Source organism: Arvicanthis niloticus, chromosome 13 (genome assembly GCF_011762505.2).
Source record: "Arvicanthis niloticus isolate mArvNil1 chromosome 13, mArvNil1.pat.X, whole genome shotgun sequence".
In the NCBI taxonomy this organism is placed as follows: domain Eukaryota; kingdom Metazoa; phylum Chordata; class Mammalia; order Rodentia; family Muridae; genus Arvicanthis; species Arvicanthis niloticus.
Window position 1 is genome coordinate 15,056,497 of NC_047670.1, and position 23,692 is coordinate 15,080,188.

At 41.8% G+C, this 23,692-nt stretch overlaps 1 protein-coding gene across 5 annotated transcripts in view; it reads left to right on the plus strand.

The window, feature by feature from the left end:
* The window catches only part of Vps13b (vacuolar protein sorting 13 homolog B), a 567,993-nt gene that overhangs the window by 512,681 nt on the left and 31,620 nt on the right, over nucleotides 1-23,692 (plus strand). For 4 of the 5 annotated variants that reach the window (XM_034516325.2, XM_076911256.1, XM_076911258.1 and 1 more), the window contains 11 exons: nucleotides 1,210-1,365; nucleotides 7,350-7,613; nucleotides 8,141-8,224; nucleotides 8,402-8,577; nucleotides 9,109-9,279; nucleotides 9,987-10,188; nucleotides 11,088-11,276; nucleotides 16,301-16,447; nucleotides 17,938-18,221; nucleotides 20,329-20,456; nucleotides 20,639-20,838. In XM_034516325.2, coding sequence (XP_034372216.1) covers nucleotides 1,210-1,365; nucleotides 7,350-7,613; nucleotides 8,141-8,224; nucleotides 8,402-8,577; nucleotides 9,109-9,279; nucleotides 9,987-10,188; nucleotides 11,088-11,276; nucleotides 16,301-16,447; nucleotides 17,938-18,221; nucleotides 20,329-20,456; nucleotides 20,639-20,838 — 2,001 coding nt within the window. Of the gene's footprint in view, nucleotides 1-1,209; nucleotides 1,366-7,349; nucleotides 7,614-8,140; nucleotides 8,225-8,401; nucleotides 8,578-9,108; nucleotides 9,280-9,986; nucleotides 10,189-10,267; nucleotides 10,403-11,087; nucleotides 11,277-16,300; nucleotides 16,448-17,937; nucleotides 18,222-20,328; nucleotides 20,457-20,638; nucleotides 20,839-23,692 lie in introns of those variants that run through there. The other variant, XM_076911259.1, reaches the window with a different exon arrangement.

Genomic DNA, 23,692 nt, shown 5'->3' on the forward strand with positions numbered 1-23,692 from the left:
TGGTCTTCTCTTTTAGAAGTCCTCTCATTGGTGGCCTTTTTATTTCTGGGACTCGTCAGCCATGGTGCAAAGGAGGAACTGAAGGAAGGCCATAATACAAACAGGAGGAAGCCAGGGGATGTTATGGAAGACTTGTAAAGGCACCCTCAGTGATAGTGCTACCATAGTCACCCACCAAAGCACATCTGTGAAGACTAAGGCTGAAATTGAAAGAAAAAAATGTGCCTCCACGAAAACTTTGATTTTGAGGATAATACTGTGTCTGCCTTTAGTGCATCTTTATAGATGTGTGACTCAGTGGATGTTTTCAGTGTCATTCAGTCTATAGTTGGGAGTGTTTCTTCACCTTTAGTGAGATTTACTAAATCATGGAATGAGAAGCCTTGTATCCTGTATCATATAAACACTTAAACAATATCAGTTTCCATATACTTCCTAAGCATATCAAATACTGTTTATATATTTTATAAAGAAGTATTCATTCCCATGTGTTTAATATGCCTATAGTTAAACTGATTTTTATAGGCTAAGTTGGTAATTACTAGCTAAAATAGTAAATACTTGAATGACTCATGAAAGGAAATTATTGCCAACAGTCTCAATACTATATAAGTAAATGGAGACTGTGTACCCAGAGATTCAGTTGGTGAAAGTTACAGTAAGCACATAGTGCAAAAAATGAAAGGACAAAGGCATTTATCTCATGTCAAAATGTTGAAGGTATTTCTGATTTAATAGTGTAATCTCATAAAAGATATATTAAATGAATTTCGTCTTCTGTTTTATGTTTTATCAAAAAGAAAAAAATCAAGGACTGGTAATTTAGAGTCAAAAATAGTGCTACAAGCAGAAGTTAGCTGAATGTGCTATCAGCCAAGACCAGTGTTCTTTGATCTCACATTTAAACTTCTTGTCCTCCAAATGAGTGGAATGGCTTTTTTCCTCCTCAAATGTTCAACAGACCTTTTGCCATTTGATAGAAGCATTATTTCAAACTGTGATCTGGAAAACAACATTAACTCTGTGGCATATTTGCTCTTCTTAGCCTGGTGAAGTAAGCTGGAAGCCGATGAGTAATGCAGGTTAGAAAGAACACACATGCTAGAGATTACAAGTAGAGAGAGGTCTTCCAGCAACACGGCTTTCATTTGAGGACTAGACTTTTGTTGGCATGTTTGGCTTTATGACGACCATTGTTTTTCTTTCCAGCTGTTACACATCTGTATTGAAGGCTGGGGCAACTGGCGTTGGTCAGAACCCTTCAGTGTGGATCATGCCGGTACATTTATTAGAACAATTCAGTACAAGGGTCGAATTGCTTCACTCATCATCAAAGTTCGGTCACTCAGCGGAGTGCAAAAACAGGTGAGTCTTCTTGTCTCATGACCCAGACATCTCCTGAATATGTGTGTAATGGGCATGACTCTTGAGTGTGAGTAAGTAATAGGGAACATGTACCAGTGGTTATATATATCTTCCTCTGACACCATGCCCATGGATACTAGTGCTGATGTGCTGATGAAGATGGTGGCTTCAGACCTTTTGTCCCTCATCTTTACAAGAGTTGCTAACGAGCAGTAAAGTTTACTGATTTAGCTCCACCTTTTCTCCCTGTCACCACCTGCCTTCTTGTAGAGGTGCTAATGAGCTGCGAAATAGCTGAAGGCCTTTCCTGAGAAGGAAAAGAAGCAAAGAGAAGGAGAGACTGGATAATCCACCAGTGGATACACGAGTTGCTTCTCATGCACGTGCACACAAGAATAATGTGTGTGAGAGCATTGGGATAGTCTCCTGTGACAGGCTGAGCCTGCCTTCCAACAAGCTCTGCTTTTCCTAAGAGTTAATATTAGCTGCAGTAAAACTTCACTAGTCTAACTCTTGGCATACAAAACCTCAGCTCTCAGCACATATTTTTACGTATTTTATAAAACTTCCTTTTGGCTGTTTTTGAAGTTCTAAGACTGCAAAGGGAAAAAGTATCTGACACTTTTTTTCTGTGTTCTTAAGATGTGAAAATGTGGTTTCTAAAAGATGTTTTTCAAGCGTGCAGCATATGACAAAAGTAGAAAGGGAAAAAAAGGAAGTATTAAAACCTGAAGACGGCTTCACCACACACAATAGCTGGGTTTGCTGTAAGCGTTTTCACGTACACGTCTGCATCTGGATTGAAACAAGCAAAGCAGAGCTCATGTGAACTGAGGATATGATAGGAGCAGCATTCCTCCTGGGAGCAGGGTACCCCTCTCACGGAGCAGCAGGGCAGGGCGGGTTACCTCTCTCATGGAGCAGCAAGGCAGGCGCCTGGCAAGAGGGAGAGTAGGCCCTACCGTCCATCCTGGACTGAGTTTAATCAGGGATCAGAACTTGTCACTCTCATTACTGTGGACAACAGCATTGGGAAGAAAACTTAGAACAGAGGAAGACAGGAAGCAGGGAAGCAGTGTCCTGATTAACCCGGCACTCCACATACCAAGAGTGGGACACAGTCTTTGTTCTCAAGTTGCAAATTCATGTAAACCTTGGCCTATGTGCTACTGGCAGTAAGTGTGAAGGAAATTTAGAGGCCTCACTGAAAAGATAATGCTTCATCAAGTCTTTGGAAAATATTTAGAATTTGAATTAAGACAAGACCCTCCAAACATTATCAAATAGACAAAGACATAAACATGAAACAAATGAGTATTTCTGAAACATATATGAGAGGAGCTACCTGTGGGATGAAGATTAAGACTGGAGCTCCTGTCTGCCCTAAGAGTTCTCAGTGGCTGTACTCTTGTATGATAAGTGTATACCCATCCTCTGACTCTGTCCCTCGTGATCATCAAGAAATACATCATCTTCCCACTTCCTAGCATGTCTTAGAAATGGTCCCTCAGCTTTGGCTTGAATACTTTAGAAAAGAGGCCTGATCCCTCGTGCCTAGTAACCCTTTCTGTGGTTGATCTCTACCAGCTAGTAGGAAATTGATTTCTGAAGCTGGACACAAAATCTTTTACCATTCCACCAAGCTTTTACTGTTCCCCATAACTGTAAGACATACATAACAAGCACACAGCTTACTGTGAGGACTCTGCGAGCCACCTCCGCATACAGCCCCTTACAGAAAGCACAGACAGCAAAAACACGCACAGCAGGCTGTGTTAATACACTCGCATATGGGTATGTATATTCATATGTACACATACACATAATAAAGAAAAAGAGGCTGCCAGTTTGAGAGTTGGGATAGGACATGGGAGAAGTTAAAGGGAAGGGGAAATGATGTAATTAAATTTCAATTAAAAGTATATTAAATAAATAAATAAAAAAGAAAGCCTTTCGGCTTGGAAAGGGAGAGTCTCCTAAGCCCCAGGGTTGTAAGAGTACACCAAATATCAAAACAAAAAGGTTTCTAAAATCTTATCAAAATTTTCTCTCTCCTCTGTCCTTCCCACTCATATACATAAGCAATATTTACTTTTTTTCCAATTAGATCTCATTTCATTTCTATAGCAATGATAATTTAGTATTCAGATCTGGTGGTAGTATGGAACATTCAAAATACAGGATTTCAGCTGATGAGGTTAGGAAGAAAGAAATTAACTGAGCTTCCAGGAGCTTTGCCTCATTCTTGTCTTGGCCTCTTTCCTTCTCTCCAACCTAGATTTAGGAGTCTGCAATAAACACCAGCTGCCTAATTGCTGAGTCTTATGGGATGCAGGTCCCTAGTGAGCTTTAGACACATTGATATGCTCCTGACAGTGGAGAGTTGCCCAAAACTATCTTTAACAGTGATACTTGGTCTGCCTTTCTTACATCGTTTCTTCTGATTGAATAGAAACTGCCTATGTACCATTTCCCAGGATCCTTATGTGTTGTGCAACTACTCATGCACCCACGTTTGCTTCTGTATTTCCTGTCTCTTCAGTGAAGAATGTCCTGCCAGTCTAGAAGCTCAAATGCATGTATTCATACATCTCTGTACATACACTTTTAATCACAGTTAAGATATCATTTTCCAGTGCATCTGGCACTCTGGAGTTACTCTTTTATATCACTGTTCTTCTTGGCACTGATCTAATAAGAGTTCTGAAACCTGCTAAGTAAAATCATATGTAGAAATCTTCAGTATGCATCTTTGTGGCTTTGGGGAAAGAGAAAAATTAGTGTGAAACCTGGAAATGTGTATTAAAGAGAAACACTACATTTTTTAAAAAATTAAGTAGCTGTCTTCAACTGATAAATTAATCTTGAAATTCTAACCATGATTTGCAAAATAAAGGCACTGTAGGTTGCCCAGTTTGAAGAAAAGCAGACAGCTTTGCTGAGACCAGCTCCCTGAAAGAGCATCCTTCCAGTGAGTGGCCATTTTGGATTTCCCTTTATCCAAGTTGTCTTCCTCCCTGGACATTTTAAAGGATTTTCCCTTTTATCAAATTTGAAAACCTATTTAACAAGCTTTTCACTTTAAATGAAACTATAAAAACCCACCCAGAGGATCTTTGTCTTTAAAAGAAGTGAGTCCCAGATGGTTACAAAGATGTTGTGGTTACTGTGAGAGAGCCAAATTCTCTCCTAGATCTCCTGGGATACAGAGGTTGTGAAGTAAGCTTCATACGTACATCATGCCAGGCCTGGATATATTAAGGGTAAGCCAGCTATATTATACCTTGGAGTTTTTGAATGTTTATCTAAAACTAGGTGCTACTATGGCATCAAAAGATGTACTACCATAAGTGCTTAGTAATCCCGAGCATGTGTTAAAGAAACACTCACCCACTAATTCAGGACTCATGGTTGAATTTTATGGTTTGTTTTTGTGAAAGCATAGTTCTAAAACATTATAATGGCTAGCACATCTAGGGGAAGTGTGACAGTGGAGAGCAGCTTGTTTTACAGATGTGCTCCCAAAGAACTGAAACGTAATTCTGACGCAGATGCTGAGGAGAATGCTCAGGGTTGTAGAGATGGCCCAGTGCTTAAAAACCTTAACAACTTCAGTTGCAGGGATTCAAAGCCCTGGAGACTCCAGAGGGACCTGCACACATGTGATCCAAACACACTCCACAGCTCTCACATACACAGCAATAAAATAAATCATTGTTTAAGAATAAATGTCAAATCCTTATACTCAAAAATGCAAGGTACTACAGACAAACCATTTAATATTTGGGGGTCTCATTCTAGGGGCTTGTTCTGAACACATAATAATTCATCAAATATAGTTATTCGTGGGGCTGGAGAGATGACTCAGGAGTTAAGGGCTTCCAGAGAATCTGAGTTTGATTCCCAGTGCCCATGCTGAGTGGCTCACAACCACCTGTCAGTCCAGCTGCAGTCGATCCACATGCTCTATGGCCTCCACCTTCATACATAGCAGATACATGGATACACCACATGCTCATAAATAAAAATCTGACTTCCTAGTCTCAAGATGGCTATGTAGCCTCTGCATGTGCTCCCACAAGACTTCATGGCAGATGCAGGGGCACTTTGTAAATCCTGGATTATCTCCCTGACCATTGCAGAATAAAATCCTCATATTAAAAACAAAACTCCATGTTTACCCTAGGCCTTGGCAACAGGAGAAGGAAATCACCTTTTACCACCTGCAGGACAGCTGAGAGCCAAGGGAGGTATCTGGGTATCTTTGATACTTAAACTGATTCAAAGTGTTTAACAGCAAGGGAAAAAGACAGGCTATGTTCCTCTTTCTTGTAAAATCTAAATTGATGAGTAGGTATTAGGTTTTCAGGACACAAGCTTATTGGGGCTATCTTTAATATAGACTATGAGACAGTCTTGGCAAGCTACTCAATATCTACATACCTGTGTTTTCTTCTTGTTAATGAGAATCATGCCAGCACCGACTGAGTTAGGGTTCTCGGTCAAAACCGAGTCAATAAATAATTTGAAAGAATTAGTTGGTTAGTTGTTTGGTTGATTGATTGATTATAAATCAGTTCTCATTACTTATGGAAATGGAAGTCCAAAGATCTGCAGTCAGCAAGTTCAAGTGTCCATGTGCAGTTCCAGTCTGACCCTGAATGCTCAGAACCAGCAGAGCTGCCCAAAGCTAGCAAGCATTTCCATTTGAATGAGGTGGCTAGGATCAGTGTCCCTGTTCAGTCAGAAAGATATATACCCTCATACTTAGCACTATTCATATTGACTGGATGATGCCCTTACATTGAAGGAGGGACAGTCTGCTCTACTCAGTGTGCCTGTTCACATGGTAATGTCATCTAGAAATGTCCAAGATAAATACCATTTGCCTGGATAGTCCAATGTCCAGTCAACTTGATACATTAAAGTTGGTTGTCACATGCTTAGGCCCATAATAACAATGTATGTATTACTGATATTATTTTATAATCTGAACGATATCACAAATAAGCAATATAGCTTATAAAAGTATTACATTAGAGACTGGGGTTCAGTGATAGTGTACTTGCCTGAAAGCCCAGGGTTCAATCTGTAATACTATTTCAAAAAAGGAAGTTCTGTTTTTCTTAGTCGTGGTGAATATTCGTATTACAGAAGGATTTGCTTTCTAAAATATTAACTCTATAAGAATAAATTTTGCAATATCGTTCCAATTTCAATCAACTCAAAAAAATATTTCTCACTACTTTGTATGGCTTATATTTCTAGCTGGTTGCAAAATTAGGTAATCCATGGGATTAGTGGAAACTTCTATGTGTTTATTTTTAAAGTTGTATAGTTCTACAATGTAGAAAAGTAAAATATAATTCTGTATTTCAATCAAAGCTCATTTGTATTAGTTTCCACCAAGATCTCTTAGCAGATAAGACAAGCTCTTGGAGAGCAGCCTCAGGGAGCACATTGATGTCGGCTGCTCTCACATAACAGAGTGAGTGTCTGCTTTCACTTCCCATGCATAGCAGCTTCTGTATCAGGTGTCAGCACTGACCACCATTTCCTAGCCAGTCACCTCTCAAGATGTGAGCACAGTACTTGCTACAGGATCCTCTTTATGTCCCTTCTCCAACCTTTTCTCCTGCTTCTCACTGAGTATACTTATGGTAATTGGCAGGCTTGAGCCTCCACCCTGTCTGCCAGGTGAGCAATGCACTGCTGTGCTACCACAAGTCTCCAGCTCAGTCAGCTCTCAGGCACCTCACCATTTTCAGCTGTTCACTGGTTCCCAGCCTATGTGTCTCCTCTTTAAACATCATCAACTGTATATGATCAGAACAAAATTCATTTCTTCTTTAAAGACTCCTTATCCTGTCTTATTAAACTGATGACCTCATCTGTAATGAACATCAGCATATCTCCCGAAGGAATACATATTTCTGGTAATACAAATTGATGAACCTTTTGTGTATTTATATATTATCTTTTAGATTATTATCTGTGGAAGACAGATCATCTGCAGTTATTTGTCTCAGAGCATAGAACTGAAAGTTGTTCAGCATTACATTGGTCAAGACGGACAAGCTGTAGTTCGAGAACACTTTGATTGCCTCACAGCCAAACAGAAGTTGCCTTCATACATATTAGAAAACAGCGAACTGACAGAGCTGTGTGTGAAGGCTAAAGGAGACGAGGACTGGTCAAGAGATGTGTGCCTGGAACCCAAAGCCTCTGAGTACAGCACTGTCATCCAGGTATGAGAGCTCCTGATATCTGGAACAGAGTGACTTTAAAAACACAAATGTTCTCAGTGTGCATTTACTTTATGTAGCCCATACTTTGTAATATAATTAACATTGGTATGTGCAGAAAATGAAACCTAAGAAAAGCAAAGAAAGACTGGTCAATGCTTCAGGCAGTGGCTCCCATCTCCAGGCTTCCCAGAGGTGGGACTGGAGTCCTGACCTCCCCACCACTTGAGGATCTTTGTGATGATGTGATGTTTTTTATCTCTGTCTGAATCTTCACCACCTTCATTTTCATCCATTTAAGAACTGGATCTCTTCATTCTCCCACCATGTCCTGTCCCTGTCCGTGTGTAGGCTCCTTCACTTTTGCAGGAAGGAGTCCCTTTTCATTTTAAGTCTGGTTTTGCTTCCTTGATTTTCCTAGTGCTTTTTCCTGTAGCATAAATTTCTGTCATCGGCTAAACTGATACTCTGTTTTGCTTAATTATCAGGCTGTTTAGGATCTCACAGGGCCTTTCCTGTCTTGTGTGCAGGTGCCTACTTCAAACAGTTCCATTATTTATGTTTGGTGCACAGTTTTGACTTTGGAACCTAACTCTCAAGTCCAGCAGCGAATGGTGAGTGCTTTCCTAATCCTGAAACATGGTGTACGACACTGACCTTTCCTATTCTCAAGTAAATAAGGTCACAGTGACCCAGGCAGGAGATTTATTACACGTGTGTTTCAGCATCAAACAGCTGGAATACTGCAACAAAGCAAATATGAAAGTTGTTCTGTTCTTTTGTTTTTATAGATTGTGTTCAGCCCTCTTTTTATCATGAGAAGTCATCTTCCAGACCCCATTATTATACATTTGGAAAAAAGAAGTCTGGGTTTAAGTGAAACACAGATTATTCCAGGAAGAGGGCAGGAAAATCCACTGCAGAATGTCGAACCTGACCTTGCACATCACCTGACATTTCAAGCACGGTATGAGCAAACTAGATTTTCCAAAGAAGTAAAAAATAGCCTTAAGCTATTCAGGGTACATGGGTGCAGGCTTACTTACGTTCTAACCTGAGAAAAATGTCATGTAAAACCTTCCATTCTTATCCATGAGTTTACAGAGAATTTGGCCTTTTTCATTAAGCTTATAAATAACCAAGTGGAATCATAAAAATATAATTTAATTTAGATTTTATTGACACCGTCCTGTAGAGAAGAGATGGCTAGAGCTCTCACCCAAGCATGGGTAGGTGGGAGGAAGAGCCAGGGCACAGATCATCTAAAAAACTATGTCATAAATCTCCAACTCACAAAAAAGAGAGGGTGGGGAGGGGAGGGAGGGAGGGAAGGAAGGAAGGAAAAAGGGAGGGAGAAAGGGACAGAGGGAGGAGGGAAAGAGGGAAAAAGGAAGCCACAGAACAGTGTCAATCTAACTACATTTCTAGTTGGATTTTTTTTTTTGGTAAATTATAGATCACTTTAAAAAAATTCTGTTAATGTTTTTTCATTTCCTAGAGAAGAATATGATCCTTCAGATTGTGCTGTTCCCATATCAACAGCCCTCATTAAGCAAATAACCACTAGGATCCAACCTGGAGGCACCGTGAATGAGATGTTGGAGGAGTTCTATGGGTCAGAAAAGCCCCATGAGCCCACTTGGCCTTACAGTCAGAAGGATTCCGACAGGTGACAGTCTTCATTAATCTTCTACATGTACTTCTAAACATTAAGAAAAACACCATCCACAAAATACTAGCTTGTTATTGAGACGTTTTGTTGCTGACAAAATACCCGAGTACCATACCTTGCAGGAGAAAGACTCACTTTGTCTCACAGTTTCTGAGCCTTCAGTCCATTGTGGGAGGGAAGGCTTCACAGCAGAGCAGCTCCTGTCAGAGCAGCCTGAGTGCAGGAGAATGTCTTCGCTCTTAGCTTTCTCTGACCTATTTGTATTCTCTCTCAGCCCAACCTATTGTATGGTGCTGTTCACATTCAGAGTTAATCCTCTCTTGAAACATCTTCATCAGTGTCAGTGTACCCAGAGGTGTGTTTTGCTAGGAATCTCATATGCAGTTCTCAGTCTAGTCAAGTTGATAGTTTGGTTTACCATTATGCTAGATAGAGTAAATGCCATGGAGCAGAGCCTTTGGATGCATCAGATTCTTGATGGCATCTAGTGTTGTTAGCATTTCGTTTATAGAGCAAAGCATCATTACATGAAAAGCTTCTTTCTCCTGCTTGCAAGTGCAGTACTGGGTGAGCTTGGTGTGTGGTGGTACCTTGCACAGTGGCATCCTGTGGGAGCATTGTGTGTCTGCAATGCTCAAACATACTTCATAAATCCTGAACTCATCATATTTAAGGGAGTCACTTGGATGTGTTCTTTGGAACAGGAGTGAGCAGCTGAGTCAGTGGGATAGCCCAATGCGAGTCAAACTGTCAATCTGGAAACCATATGTCAGAACCCTGTTGATAGAACTGCTACCCTGGGCCCTGCTTATCAATCAATCCAAGTGGGACCTCTGGCTGTTTGAAGGAGAGAAGATTGTTCTACAGGTTCCTGCTGGCAAAATTATTATTCCTCCTAATTTTCAGGTAATATAACTTAAAACTAGCTTATTCTTTTCTCTCAATAACTAGATTGTATTCTGAGGTTACACTTACATCTTAACAGGATGAATTCCTTATGGAAAACTGGCCTGGTAGGTGCATACATAAAGGGATGGAATGTTCTTTGATATTTAAACATTTTTCAGATGTGTTTTTTCTCATCAGCAGTACTACTTCTGGCTAAATCATCACTGCATCTGATGACACATACTCCTTACATTCCCATTGTGGACAGGCATTTGGCGAGCATGGGCGCTGTATTAAACACTAATCACCATCCAGCCTTTGCCTTTGTAACTACTTGGATGTACATAATTGTGAATATCACTTGTTAATTATAACACCATAGAATCATTAGTGTCATGGGTGGAAAAGTCTAACTACAAACTAAAAATTCACAGAAAGACTTCATAGTCTGCCACCAGAGACTTTATAAAGCTAACCCATTTCAAGAAGCAATATAAATTTATAAGAAAATCTTCAAAAAATATTTCCTTCAAAAAATAACAATTTCAGAAGTTCCAGTTTATAAACATCTTTATTCAATTGTAGTTTTCCTATTTCTTGAAGTAATCGGATGCAGTTACCTTATAGAATTGGAATGTTAGCCTATATAGGCATAATGTTGCGTCTTATTCTGATGTCAGATGAGATGAAGCCTTTCGGGTTTTAAGTCTTTGGAATTGATGGGATAGTCACAGCTTGAGTTTGATTTGTCTCTCTTCCCTGAACTTGAATATCATTGTGAATCAAAAGGATATTTAAAACCAAAATAAAAATACAGGGGACAATTTGGTTGCTTTAATAGATCTATTATATATATATTTTAATGCTGGGGATATGGAAGGGTTAAGAACAATACAATTGAGGCATTGTTTTTCCAGGAAGCTTTTCAAATTGGAATTTACTGGGCAAATACAAACACTGTGCACAAGTCATTAGCAATTAAACTGGTCCATAATCTAACATCTCCAAAGTGGAAAGATGGCGGTAATGGGGAGGTAGTGACACTGGATGAAGAAGCATTTGTTGATGCTGAAATCAGACTCGGTGCTTTCCCAGGACATCAGAAGGTAAGGTCTGTGTGGATGTGGTGCAGAGCAGATTGTATGCTGTGCTCTTAGAGTGGTCCAAGCATGTCTCCCTCCCCTTCTAAGTGCCTTTCTGGTATTACTCATTCTAAATAATTTATAACAGTGAAATACTTGTTTTCTTAACTTCCTAGACTTCTGTTTGACAGTGCAATTTTTTTCCTCTTTACAAGTAGTAAAACCCGGGTTACATAATTTATCCAGTAATGGCTCCATTTCAGAGCCATCACCAGTCATTTGATTTATAGTATGGGAAGTGGACTTATTCCCAAATATTCACAAACTGTCTTTGGCCTCCTCCTTTAGAAAAGGAAGTAGGGTATCAAACACTGTGACTCTACCGGAATGGTTATCTTGCTGGAAAGGGTATCCTGATCAAAGTGATAGGACTAATTCAATTTTCTTATGGAATTAATGTTACAAGAAGTAATCATATTCCTCAGCACATGATTGGGAGGTTTAGAAAATGTGTTTTGATCATATTCACCCCCACCTTCTGTGCCCACCCAACTTTGTGCCCTTTAAAAAAAAATCAAGACCAATTTTTGCTGTCAAAATAGTATTTGATATGTGGTCTTCCACTGGATCCAGGATAGCTTATAGTGAGGTTCAGGGGCTCCACTCTTAGAGAACACTGTCTCTCTGTCTCTCCCAGCAGCTAAAACTTGCTGCCAATAGTTCTACTGGTAGAGATAGGATTCCACATCCAACTTCCATTTCCGTACAGGCCTCTGGGCTGCCTGGACGTGCATAGATGTTTTGTGTGCTGTTGCAGCTGCTGTGAATTCTTGTGTGAGTGCAGCTGCCCTGCAGAGTCTGCAGGACAGTGTCTTTGTTTCATCTGCTGCCTCTGGCAGTACACGCTAACCACCCCTCCCAGCACTGGGAAGTGATGTAATACATACCTTCCCTGCAGGGCTAAGCATTATACAGTCTTGATCAGTTATGGGTCTCTGTGTTAACCAACATCTACTGCAAATAGAAGCTTCTCAAATGAGGGTCGAAAGATGCATTCATCCAAAGAGGGGATCCTGGAAGAGTTACAGTTAGCAGGGTGAGCCTGTGCCGTGCTTTTAGAGCTGTGGCTATCAAGAACATGTTTGGTAAAATACAAACAGCATGGGCTTTTCAGCATAAACCTAAAACCTATACAAGCCAATTAGCTGACTAATGCAGAAGTGTATCTCCTAGACTCACATCAGTCTGTGGTACTGCAGCTACAACAGGGACAAGCCAATTAGCTGACTAATGCAGAAGTGTATCTCCTAGACCCACATCAGTCTGTGGTACTGCAGCTACAACAGGTACAAGCCAATTAGCTGACTAATGCAGAAGTGTATCTCCTAGACCCACATCAGTCTGTGGTACTGCAGCTACAACAGGTACAAGCCAATTAGCTGACTAATGCAGAAGTGTATCTCCTAGACCCACATCAGTCTGTGGTACTGCAGCTACAACAGGGACAAGCCAATTAGCTGACTAATGCAGAAGTGTATCTCCTAGACCCACATCAGTCTGTGGTACTGCAGCTACAACAGGTACAAGCCAATTAGCTGACTAATGCAGAAGTGTATCTCCTAGACTCACATCAGTCTGTGGTACTGCAGCTACAACAGGTACAAGCCAATTAGCTGACTAATGCAGAAGTGTATCTCCTAGACCCACATCAGTCTGTGGTACTGCAGCTACAACAGGTACAAGCCAATTAGCTGACTAATGCAGAAGTGTATCTCCTAGACCCACATCAGTCTGTGGTACTGCAGCTACAACAGGTACAAGCCAATTAGCTGACTAATGCAGAAGTGTATCTCCTAGACCCACATCAGTCTGTGGTACTGCAGCTACAACAGGGAGACTCGTGCTGGGCCTTAGCGTCAGCATGTCAGCCGTCCTGTGGGAGAACAGAAGGAGCAGCTCTTCAGCACAGGAGCATTCACAACGGCTTTTCTCTTTGGGGAGAAGTTACCTTTTTGTTGAGCATCTTTAAAAGAGCCATTTGGAAAAAATATAGGAACACTTGAGTCACTTTTTTAAAAAACTAAATTTTCTTGAAACAAGAAGTTCGCCTTTGCCAATATTCAAGACTGGTATTACATTCCTCAAAGTTGACTGAGCAACGTATGTTGCTGCTGCTGACCAAAGCACTAAAGTATCTGTACATGGGTAAGAGCCATTCAATCACCTGAAACTGAAGAGTTGTAAGTAGAAAACTACCATCAAATACCCAGCACATTTAGCATCTTAAAAGTGGTCACAGCATGTACTGAATACATGTTTGTGTGTGAATAGAAGAAAGGGAGAGAAGGAGGGAGGGGGAGAGGAAGGAAGGAAGGAAGGAAGGAAGGAAGGAAGGAAGGAAGGAAGGAAGGAAGGAGAGAAGGAAGGAAGGAAGGAAGGAAGGAAGGAGGGAAGGAAGGAATGAAGGAAGGAAGGAAGGAAGGAAGGAGAGAAGGAAGGAGAGAAGGAAGGAAGGAAGGAGGGAAGGAAGGAAGGAAGGAAGGAGGGAAGAAAGGAAGGAAGGAGAGAAAGAAGGAAGGAAGGAGAGAAGGAAGGAAGGAGAGAAGGAAGGAGGGAAGAAAGGAAGGAAGGAGAGAAGGAAGGAAGGAAGGAAGGAGAGAAGGAAGGAAGGAAGGAGAGAAAGAAGGAAGGAAGGAGAGAAGGAAGGAAGGAGAGAAGGAAGGAGGGAAGAAAGGAAGGAAGGAGAGAAGGAAGGAAGGAAGGAGAGAAGGAAGGAAGGAAGGAGAGAAAGAAGGAAGGAAGGAGAGAAGGAAGGAAGGAGAGAAGGAAGGAAGGAGGGAAGGAAGGAAGGAGAGAAGGAAGGAAGGAAGGAAGGAAGGAAGGAAGGAAGGAGAGAAGGAAGGAAGGAAGGAAGGAAGGAAGGAAGGAAGGAGAGAAGGAAGGAAGGAGAGAAAGAAGGAAGGAGGAGAGAAGGAAGGAAGAGAAGGAAGGAAGGAGAGAAGGAAGGAAGGAAGGAAGGGAAGGAAGGAAGGAAGGAGAGAAGGAAGGAAGAGAAGGAAGGAAGGAAGGAGAGAAGGAAGGAAGGAGGGAGGGAAGGAAGGAAGGAAGGAGGGAAGAAAGGAAGGAAGGAGGGAAGAAAGGAAGGAAGGAGGGAAAGAAGGAAGGAAGGAAGGAAGGAGAGAAGGAAGGAAGGAAGGAAGGAGAGAAGGAAGGAAGGAAGGAGAGAAGGAAGGAAGGAAGGAAGGAAGGAAGGAAGGAGAGAAGGAAGGAAGGAAGGAGAGAAAGAAGGAAGGAAGGAGAGAAGGAAGGAAGGAAGAGAAGGAAGGAAGGAGAGAAGGAAGGAAGGAAGGAAGGAAGGAGGGAAGGAAGGAAGGAGAGAAGGAAGGAAGGAAGGAAGGAGAGAAGGAAGGAAGGAAGGAGAGAAGGAAGGAAGGAAGGAAGGAGAGAAGGAAGGAAGGAAGGAGAGAAGGAAGAAAGGAGAGAAGGAAGGAAGGAAGGATGGACGGACAAACTATAGAAAAAAAATCTTAAACACTTTAGGGTCAGGACTCCTTTATATTCTCAAATATATTGGGCTCCATCAATTTTTATCATATTAAAAAATAAACTAAAACTTTTTAAAAATATGGCATCATATATTGTACTGTCTCTAGGAAATACTAGTGTATACTTATAAAGAAGTTAAAATACAAAGATAAATAGCACCTTATTATTATTAGAAAAGTGGTTGTGACCTTGGGACTCCAGACATAGATACTGCACACATTTCCCAACCTCCCTGGAGAATGCTGTTCCAAGAGTACTGCCTACTACAGGGATACCATCAGGCAAGTAACAGCTCTAGCCATTCTCCAGAAATGCTGCAAGACAGTAAAGTGACACACATCACAGTAAAGAGCAGAACCATACAGCTGGACCACATGGGTTCCATCTTTTCTTGTGTCTTGGCCAAGCTGCTTTCCTCGTCTGTACTATGGAAAAAATATTGACTACCTCTTGTAAGTGGTATGAGGACTTGGAAGTATAATATGTATTAATATGTATTTAATACTTCAAACATATCAGAAGTACAGTATAAAGTTATATGAGGGTCAATATTTTTTTCTTCATTGCCATCTTTTGTATAAAAGTTCTCCAAATTCTCCTTGATGTAAGCTAGGTATTCTGTGGGTTCTGCTAGAATGAGCTGAGGAAGAGGAATGCTAGGTAGGAGCCTGTTGAATAATACCTGTGGTGTTTGTTTACATATAAATAATTTGTAAATACTATTGGAAATAACTGTGAAATAATCTGAAACAAGTCATTGCTCCATCACTACTGATGGCAGCATCAGTAATTGCTTTGCTAAAGGGCCCTGTTGTAAATATTGGCCCCTTGATTGGCCAACACATTTCTGAGACCAGAAAGAAGTGCTATTAAAAATATCCCCCCCCCCCAAATTCAAAACTGGTACTGTCTCAGGCAAGTATACATTAAAACAACCCTTTAAGAGTTGTTGATGAAGACGGGCATTGGTGGTGCATGCCTTTAATCCCAGCACTTGGGAGGTAGAGGCAGGCGGATTTCTGAGTTCAAGGCCACCTGGACTATAGAGTGAGTTCCAGGACAGCCAGGGCCACACAGAGAAACCCTGTCTTGAAAAAACAAAAAACAAAACAAAACAAAACAAAAAAACAAAAAGAGTTGTTGATGCCATGGAGCTAGAGAGATAGCTATTCTTCCAACAGACCTGGGTTCAATTCCGAGCACCCACATAGCAGCTCCCAACTGTCTGTAACTCCAATTCCAGGGGACCTGACACCCTTAGACACACATGCAGACAAAACACTAATGCACTTAAAATAAAATAAATACATTTAAAAATAGTTGAGGCCAGATGTAATGCCATACACCTGTAATCCCAGCACTTGAGAGATGTAAAGGCACAGAAATCCAGAAATTGGGGCCAGCTAGGGCAATACTAAAGATTCTGTCACAAAACAAACAAAAAATCGCCAAGAATTCTTCATGTTTATCTTTGTGGTGTAAAAACCATTGTCTTTCCACAGCTATGTCAGTTCTGCATCTCCTCCATGGTGCAGCATGGTATACAAGTTATTCAGATTGAAGATAAGACTACAGTAATCAATAACACTCCATATCAGATATTTTATAAGCCACACTTGTCTGTCTCCAGCCCCTGTTCAGGAAAGGAGGTAAGTAATCCATAACATGGTTTTCACTGTTTCTCTCAATTCACTGTAAACAGGCTCAACTTTTTTTTAGCCTAGGGCAAAGAAACTGCTAACATGCTAATACTGAATATAGAAATCCTATTTGTGCTGAATTTAAAACCATAGATGGCAAGTTGAAGTTGCCACAGAGACAAGTGACAGAAACACTGACTGCCACAGCCCTGGAGTGTGCTGAACAAGCTCTCTCCAACAGTGTCTCTTAGAGCAATAGCTGTGCAGTCTGAATCTTGCTAGTGAGTGTGGACTGACCTGACTTGAGCCATAGCCGTGCGGCGTGTGCGTGGCAGGACTCATGGGCTACATCTCATCATGGTGACATGTGCAGAAAACAAATCCAATGATACTCAGGACGTTTAACTGGCTCTTTGTACAATTAATAAGAACATTCATATTTTAGGAAGGGAAAGAATTATTTTTCAAAGCAATGTGCTATCGCTCTTTCTTGCTGTCAGAACTATCTAGAAGATGATTATCGCTGTTTTACTGTAGTCTGTACTCAGTATTGTTCCTTTTGGCTCCTAAGGGTTATTTTCAAATGATCAAATAGGGTGAATGTGTTTCTTTTAACTTAGACTGCATTGTGTAATTACAAAACATCTGAACAACGGAATTTCCTCGGACTTCACTGATTTGGCACATCTTCCTAGAAAGCGGAGGCTTCATGCCTCCCTGCAGCCAAGCAGTGGGCCATTTTCAACTCTGACCCTACCTCAGCCAGCTAGGATTTTTTTTTTCCATATATGATAGTCCCTAGACATTCTGGGAGGCTATGGGACAGTAGGAGATTTTTTTTTAAGTCTGAAAATCAGAGGCTTGAGTTGCAGAGATGGCTCAGTGGCTAAGCATGTCTGCTCCTAAGCCCATCAGCCTGAGTTTGTTCTGGAGAACCCATGCAGCAGAGTAGAGCCAGCCCCAGCAAGTTGTTCTCTGACTTCCATGTGTGCATGTGTGTACATACAAATACACTAAATAAACCAATAAGTGTAATAAATTTTTCAATGGAGAGGCTCTAACATCAGAAACCATAAAAGTCCATTTGAAGCCTGGGGTCAGCATTTTCCTCCTCTAAGTGAGCCTTACGGTTTTGTCTTCTGAGTCCCCAGCTTCTTATCCTGAATCTTACTTAGATGTGTTTCTCCAGATTCCCCCTATCCAATACAACTTCCTCTCAGGTACATGGCATCTCTCTCCCCAGGCCATCGGGACAGTGAGAACTTGGCACTGGCTTTTAAGTCAGCCTGATGCCACCATGATTTTTTATGCCTGAGACGCAGCCCTTTGCTTGCATGGCTGTCCCTGTCACATTAGGGCCTCTGGGTGGAGACAGGATCACTGGCATGCCCGTGTCCCCATCTTGGCCACTTTGTGAGAACACATGGTTCTGGTTTCTTAGAAGAGGTGCTTCTTTGTGCTACTCTAGTGAACATGCTCCCTCTGTGTTGTCTTTCCAGCATTTTCCTGTTCCAGACAGTGCTACTTTTAGCATTTGCCCAGGGGGAGAGCATCCTGCTGTGAAATCCAGCTCCCTGCCTTGCTGGGACATCATGCCTGATGTGGGGCCATCAGTGCTAGACACAGCCATGCTTCAGAAACAGATATTGCTGGGCTTTTCTCCAGTCCCAGGTGCCGAGTGCTCTCAGTGCTGGAGCCTGCCTGCCATCATTAGACGAGAGTTTCCCAGACAGAGTGTAGCAGTGCCCTGTGGAACCTTGAAGGAAAATGGATTCAGCACCAGGTATTTTACCCAAGTGTGAACACTCTTTGCTTGTCACTGTTGTTGTTCATCAGGAGTCCAGGGGAGACAGGATACCAGTGCTCTCAGATGTAATTCTAGGTGTTCTTTCATCTTTAATGAAAGAACTTTGAGACATTGGATATACTTGAACAGAGGTCATGATCACAAACAGTTGTCTGCCTAGATGGTTTTCCCCTTTGCACCTTATGCTGCAGGCCTGGGATGGTGCTGTGCAGTCATCAAGTGGCAGGGATGTGTGGCACTGAAAGTGGGAGGCACATCCTTGAGGAGCTTTGACCACTCAGTGGTGAGAAGTGAAGGCAAGGAGTCCAAGGGAGTCAACTTAGAAAGTTTTGCTTTTCCAATATTTTACTTTTACTTCAAAATGGAATTTTTCACATAAGGTATTTAGAGAGATAGTAATGTAGATAAACACAAGCCAAGGCATATTCTATGCTGTGGCTGCTCCTGCGTGCAAGCTGTTCCAAGTGCAGACCACAGATTATGCAGATGACAGTCACAGGACTGGTCCAGAGAGGTGTGATTGTTTGTTCATGCTGACTTGTGTCTTGTGGTTATTTGGTGTTAGTGTCGTTTCTGCAGCATCTAAGAATTGCTTACTTACGGTGTATATAGCCACAAAAGAAATCACACTGTGACCTGTGAGAGGACCCTCTTCTCAGGGTCCTGAGTTATAGATTCTGAGATTGAAGGCATCCCAGGTTTTGGATGTATGAAGAGATTTTTTTAATAATCATTTTAAAGATTACAACTTACCTAACATCTCCATAAAAGTCAGGTCCTGTTCCCTCTACACATCCTTTCTTGTTTCATGCCACAGAGATCCTGATTGAACATTTCACTCCCAGTCCTACGAGGATAGCTGCTTTTATATTTGGTTTTAGATAACGTTAAGTGTGTTAAGTGCTCTTAAATGGTACATGAATTATTTTTAAATGGAAAGTCAAAATTTTTAACAAAAGATGTAATTATATTTAAATTCTCTAAGACTCATACAAATTAATCCTATATGTAAATATTAAAGTAAGCAAGTTAAAAGTATGATTCTATAGTCTTGGCTCTAGCTTTATGGCTGTTGAAAGGAAATTGTGAGGCTGGCTTGCCTAGCCCCTCAAATGAACCTACAAAACAGCTTTCTAGTCCACGTGAGGACTTAACTCTGAAAAGAGATGTGCTCTTGTTTGCCCTCCTCCTTCCCACCTCAGGCTAGCAGTGCATGCTTGGTGACATTGTGGCTGCATTTTCACCAAATGCTAATGGACAATTCCGGTTGCTGTGCCAGACAAGGACAGCTGTAGGGAGGACTCTCTGACAGGGATTTGTTGTGCACTGGTGACTTCTTTCCTCATCATCCACTAAGAACTGCAGCCACCTATTTTAGTTGATCTTGATAATTAGTACAGTAATCAGAGAGAAATTTTTCTTCTGTTTAAACATAAATACCACCTGATAATCTATAGGACAGTGGGAGATTTCTCCTCATGGTAGCAGGTTATTTGTACCTGTGCAGCCGCTTAAAACAAAGAATCCCAGCTTTGCTCTGGTGGTCAAAATTCAGATCATGTATGGTCATTGTATGAAAATTCATAGCACATATTACCAGTTGCCTACATTTAGAATAAAAAAATAGGGCAAACACACAAATTCTCTGAAATTTCTAGAAAGGAAAGAAAGAAATTAAAAATGGGTCAGTTTTTCCTTTACGAAAATTTACCAAACTCATTGGGGAGGAAGAAGTGCCGTACTTGAAGAACTTAAGGCAGATAAGCACTGAGGACAAGGGCCACAAACAAGGTTAGCACAAGGCCAGCAATTCTATGACAGTGTCATGGAGGGTTTAATTTAAAACCCTTTTTCGCATGTTTTAGTGTTTTACTGTAACTGAATATTACTACTACTATGACAGTAGTAAGCCTATATACACCTACATTAACTATTAAATGAGGGACAGGCTCCTTTTCTGGAAAACATTCCCTCTGAGTTAGAAAAGCCATGTTCCAGAGTCTGGAATACGTACATTGAAATAAACATGAACTGGAGAGAAGCCCGTGTCCCCTGAAACCGCGTTGTTGCTGGTCTGTTCCAGGGCAATAGCACTGACGTATCAAGAGCACTTTGGAGTCACTTACTTAACCCTCTCCGAAGACCCAAGTCCTCGAGTAGTTTTCCACAACAGGTGCCCAGTAACGATGCTCACCAAGGAGAACATCAGAGGTAAGTCTCACGCCCCCGAAGTACAACAGCGGAAGAGTAGATGCTTGGGGAGATCCTGAGGTAGCAGATACTTGTGGTCCTGTGAAGAAAACTTAATAAAGTGTCTCTCATTCCTGCTGCATTGTTTGATGTCTCTAAGACCAAATCTGCATGTGCCCCCACCCCCGGTTTTAACTTTTCAGATATTCCAAAGTTTGAGGTTTACTGCAAAAGAATTCCTCCAGAGAGTTCAGTGCATCATGAGCTGTATCACCAGATTATCAGTTACCCAGACTGCAAGAGCAAGGACTTACTTCCCAGCCTCTCTCTGAGAGTAGACTCCACGGAAGAAATGGCAGCCGAGTGGAGTGACCCTGTGGACATCAACAGTCAGGGGACACAGGTCAGTGACACCCAAGACCCAGCTGGCTTGCTGGCTGCCTGCCTGCCTTCCCTCCCTCTTTCCCTCTCTCCCTCTCTCCTTCTCTCCTTCCCTCTTTCCTTCCATCCTTGTGCTCATGTGAAAGCCAGAGAATAGCCTGTGAGAACCTGTTCTCTCCTTCCTCCATATGGGTCATGAATATTAAGCTCAGATGTCTAAATGCTGAACTTGTTGGACTGACAAGATGGCTCAGCAGGTAAACGAACCTGCTCCTAAGTCCAACAGCCCATGTAATCACCAGGACACATGTGGGAGAAGGAGAGAATCACCTTCCACACACATCCTGTGACCTCCACACACATGTGCTAGCATATGTAGACACAGAGAAAAGAAAGAGGGGGGAGGGAGGGAAGGAGGAAGAAAGAAGGAAAGGAGGAAGGAAGAAAGGAAGTTATCTCAAAGTGAAAAACAAATGCTGACGCTGGCTCTGTGTGAGGACACTTTATAGTAAATATGTGAGGACGCCACATGGTAAAATGAATTCATCTCAGATCTAAAATGTCAAAGATAAAATAGTTTTATAGGTTCCTTTAAGTACACAGTTCAGCTGTCCATATTTTAGGATGGCTATAGTATTAACTCTTGATTAATTCTTTCTTTTGAAAGCATGCCTATTCTCAATATGTATGTTTATACTAGTAATCTACAGATATCTACTCCATAAATATGTCTTTAGACTTCAGCATTGAATGTCTCACCATTCTCTGAGTGTTCCTGGCAGTATTTGTATTGAGGAGGACATTGTACCTAGCATTTCTTTTGTGTTGTGCTTAAGCTGAACTATATTTGCAGTGTTGTACAGTCACCACACTGTTCTCCAGCTTCTGTCATATGACAAATGCCTGAGAGAATCAATCAGCTTAAAGGAAAACAGTTATTTTGGCTCATGGTGACAGAGCTCTTCAGTTCAGCTAGCTCTAATGCTCTTAGGCCACTGACAGGCAAGATCAGGTGTAAGAGTCTGGAGAAAAAAAAGCCTCTCACCAGGGAGTGCAACAAACAGGGAGAGAGAAGAGAGGGAACAGAATTCATCCCTCTGTGGCACACCTGCAGTGACCTTCATTCAGCTAAGACCCACTTCCTTGTAACCTGTTGATTCAGCTAGGAACTAGGAGGAGCAGCTGGCTCCACTGGTGAAGCCAGCACCTCACAATCCACTCACCTTGCTAGCTGAAGACCAAGCCTTTACCACATGAGCCCTTGGGGCCCTTTTATATCTAAGCCATAACAGTGCCTACCTAATTTCAGAGCTTCTCATCACCAAACAGAAACTCTTCTTCCTGTCCCCAGCTTCTGTTGTGCTTTCTGTCTCTCTAAAATGTGTCTACTCTAAGATAAGGAGAATGATGAAGTATTTGTTCTTACCTGCTCACCTCGCTGAGGGTGTTGTCTTAAAGGTTTCTTATACGATAGCTTCTATTAGAGCTTCTTTGCTTCTCATAGATGAATACATCTAACATTTTCTTAAAGGTCTTTCACAAAACATTTGTTTTGAAAACAAAGGCAGAGTAACACAAGGAGAAGTGGCAAGCTGGCGTGAGCAGAAGGCCTGAGGACAGAGTCAAGGAGAACTGCTCTCTCTTGGGGTGAGGACAGTGTAGAAGGAACTATTCCTGACACAGGAGAAGAGCAAGTAAGAAAATGGTGAATGACACAGTGTCCAGAGAGACCCAAGGGACAAGCAGAGGAATTTCACACACAGAGGGAAAGAGGCAGAGTGGGTGGAGCCATGGAGAGCAAGGCTGAAAAATTAAGTGACTAGAGACTTATGACTTGTAGACTAGAGTTTATGAAGTATATAATCTATTAAGAGAGAGAAAAGTGGGAGAGGTCTGAGAAGGCAGTAGCTGTGAAGCAGACGCAGGGTCAGGAACAGAAGAAAGAGTGGTTCAGCAGCCTGGAGAGCCCTTCACTCCGCCCACCTGGTTTGTACTGGCCCAGTGTCCCAGGGTGAGCTTTAAAGTCAGCAGCCCTCATTTAAGCTGAAAACCTGCAGCATCTGTGCAGCCTCAGATGTCTACAGTCTGAGCAGTCTACAAAAGACATCCTGGAAGTTGCTGCATCAGCATGAAGATTTTTGAAATCTTACTTACATATGACTAAGGGGTTCCTTACCATAGGCATGCTCCCTGATCTCACACATGACTAAGGAGTTCCTTACCATAGGCGTGCTCCCTGCCAAACCACACTTTGGGAGTTTCCGTTCAGTTTAAACTTCCTCAGCCTTTGTACAGTGGATACTTCAAAGCCCAGAAGAGGTGCTCTTCCCAACACCTTATCACCTGTGGAGGCAGGACCCCGATGAGGCTCATGTTCCCATTCATCTTTTAGGAGCTGTGTACCATATGTCCTGCAGACTGTGGTGCGTTTCTTCCTCTGAACAAGATGTCTTTCAGACCTTCTCACACCCCGTCAATAATACCCAGACATAGAAAGCACTGGGGAGAGAAATACCTGACTCCTGGTGGGAAAGCAGCCCTGGGCAGCACTACTGCCTTGCCCTCCAGGAACTCCTCAGGCCTAGGTCTGAGGGACAGGACACAAGTTTCAACCCTGACCTATACAAGTAGAGTGAAATCACTCAAAAATTTGTTATGGGTACAGGCTTTCTGCCAATCCTTGCAACATCTCCAGGCTGCTTTTTTGTTTGTTTGTTTGTTTTTAACCTGGGACAGTCTTGTGCTTTATAATTTTGAAACAGAGTATAAGGCACAATACATACAAAAAAATTTATAACCTCAGAAAGAAGGATTCTTTGAGCCCAGAGAATCTCAGTAAACAGTGAAGGCATATGGAACAAATTTGCATGATGTCA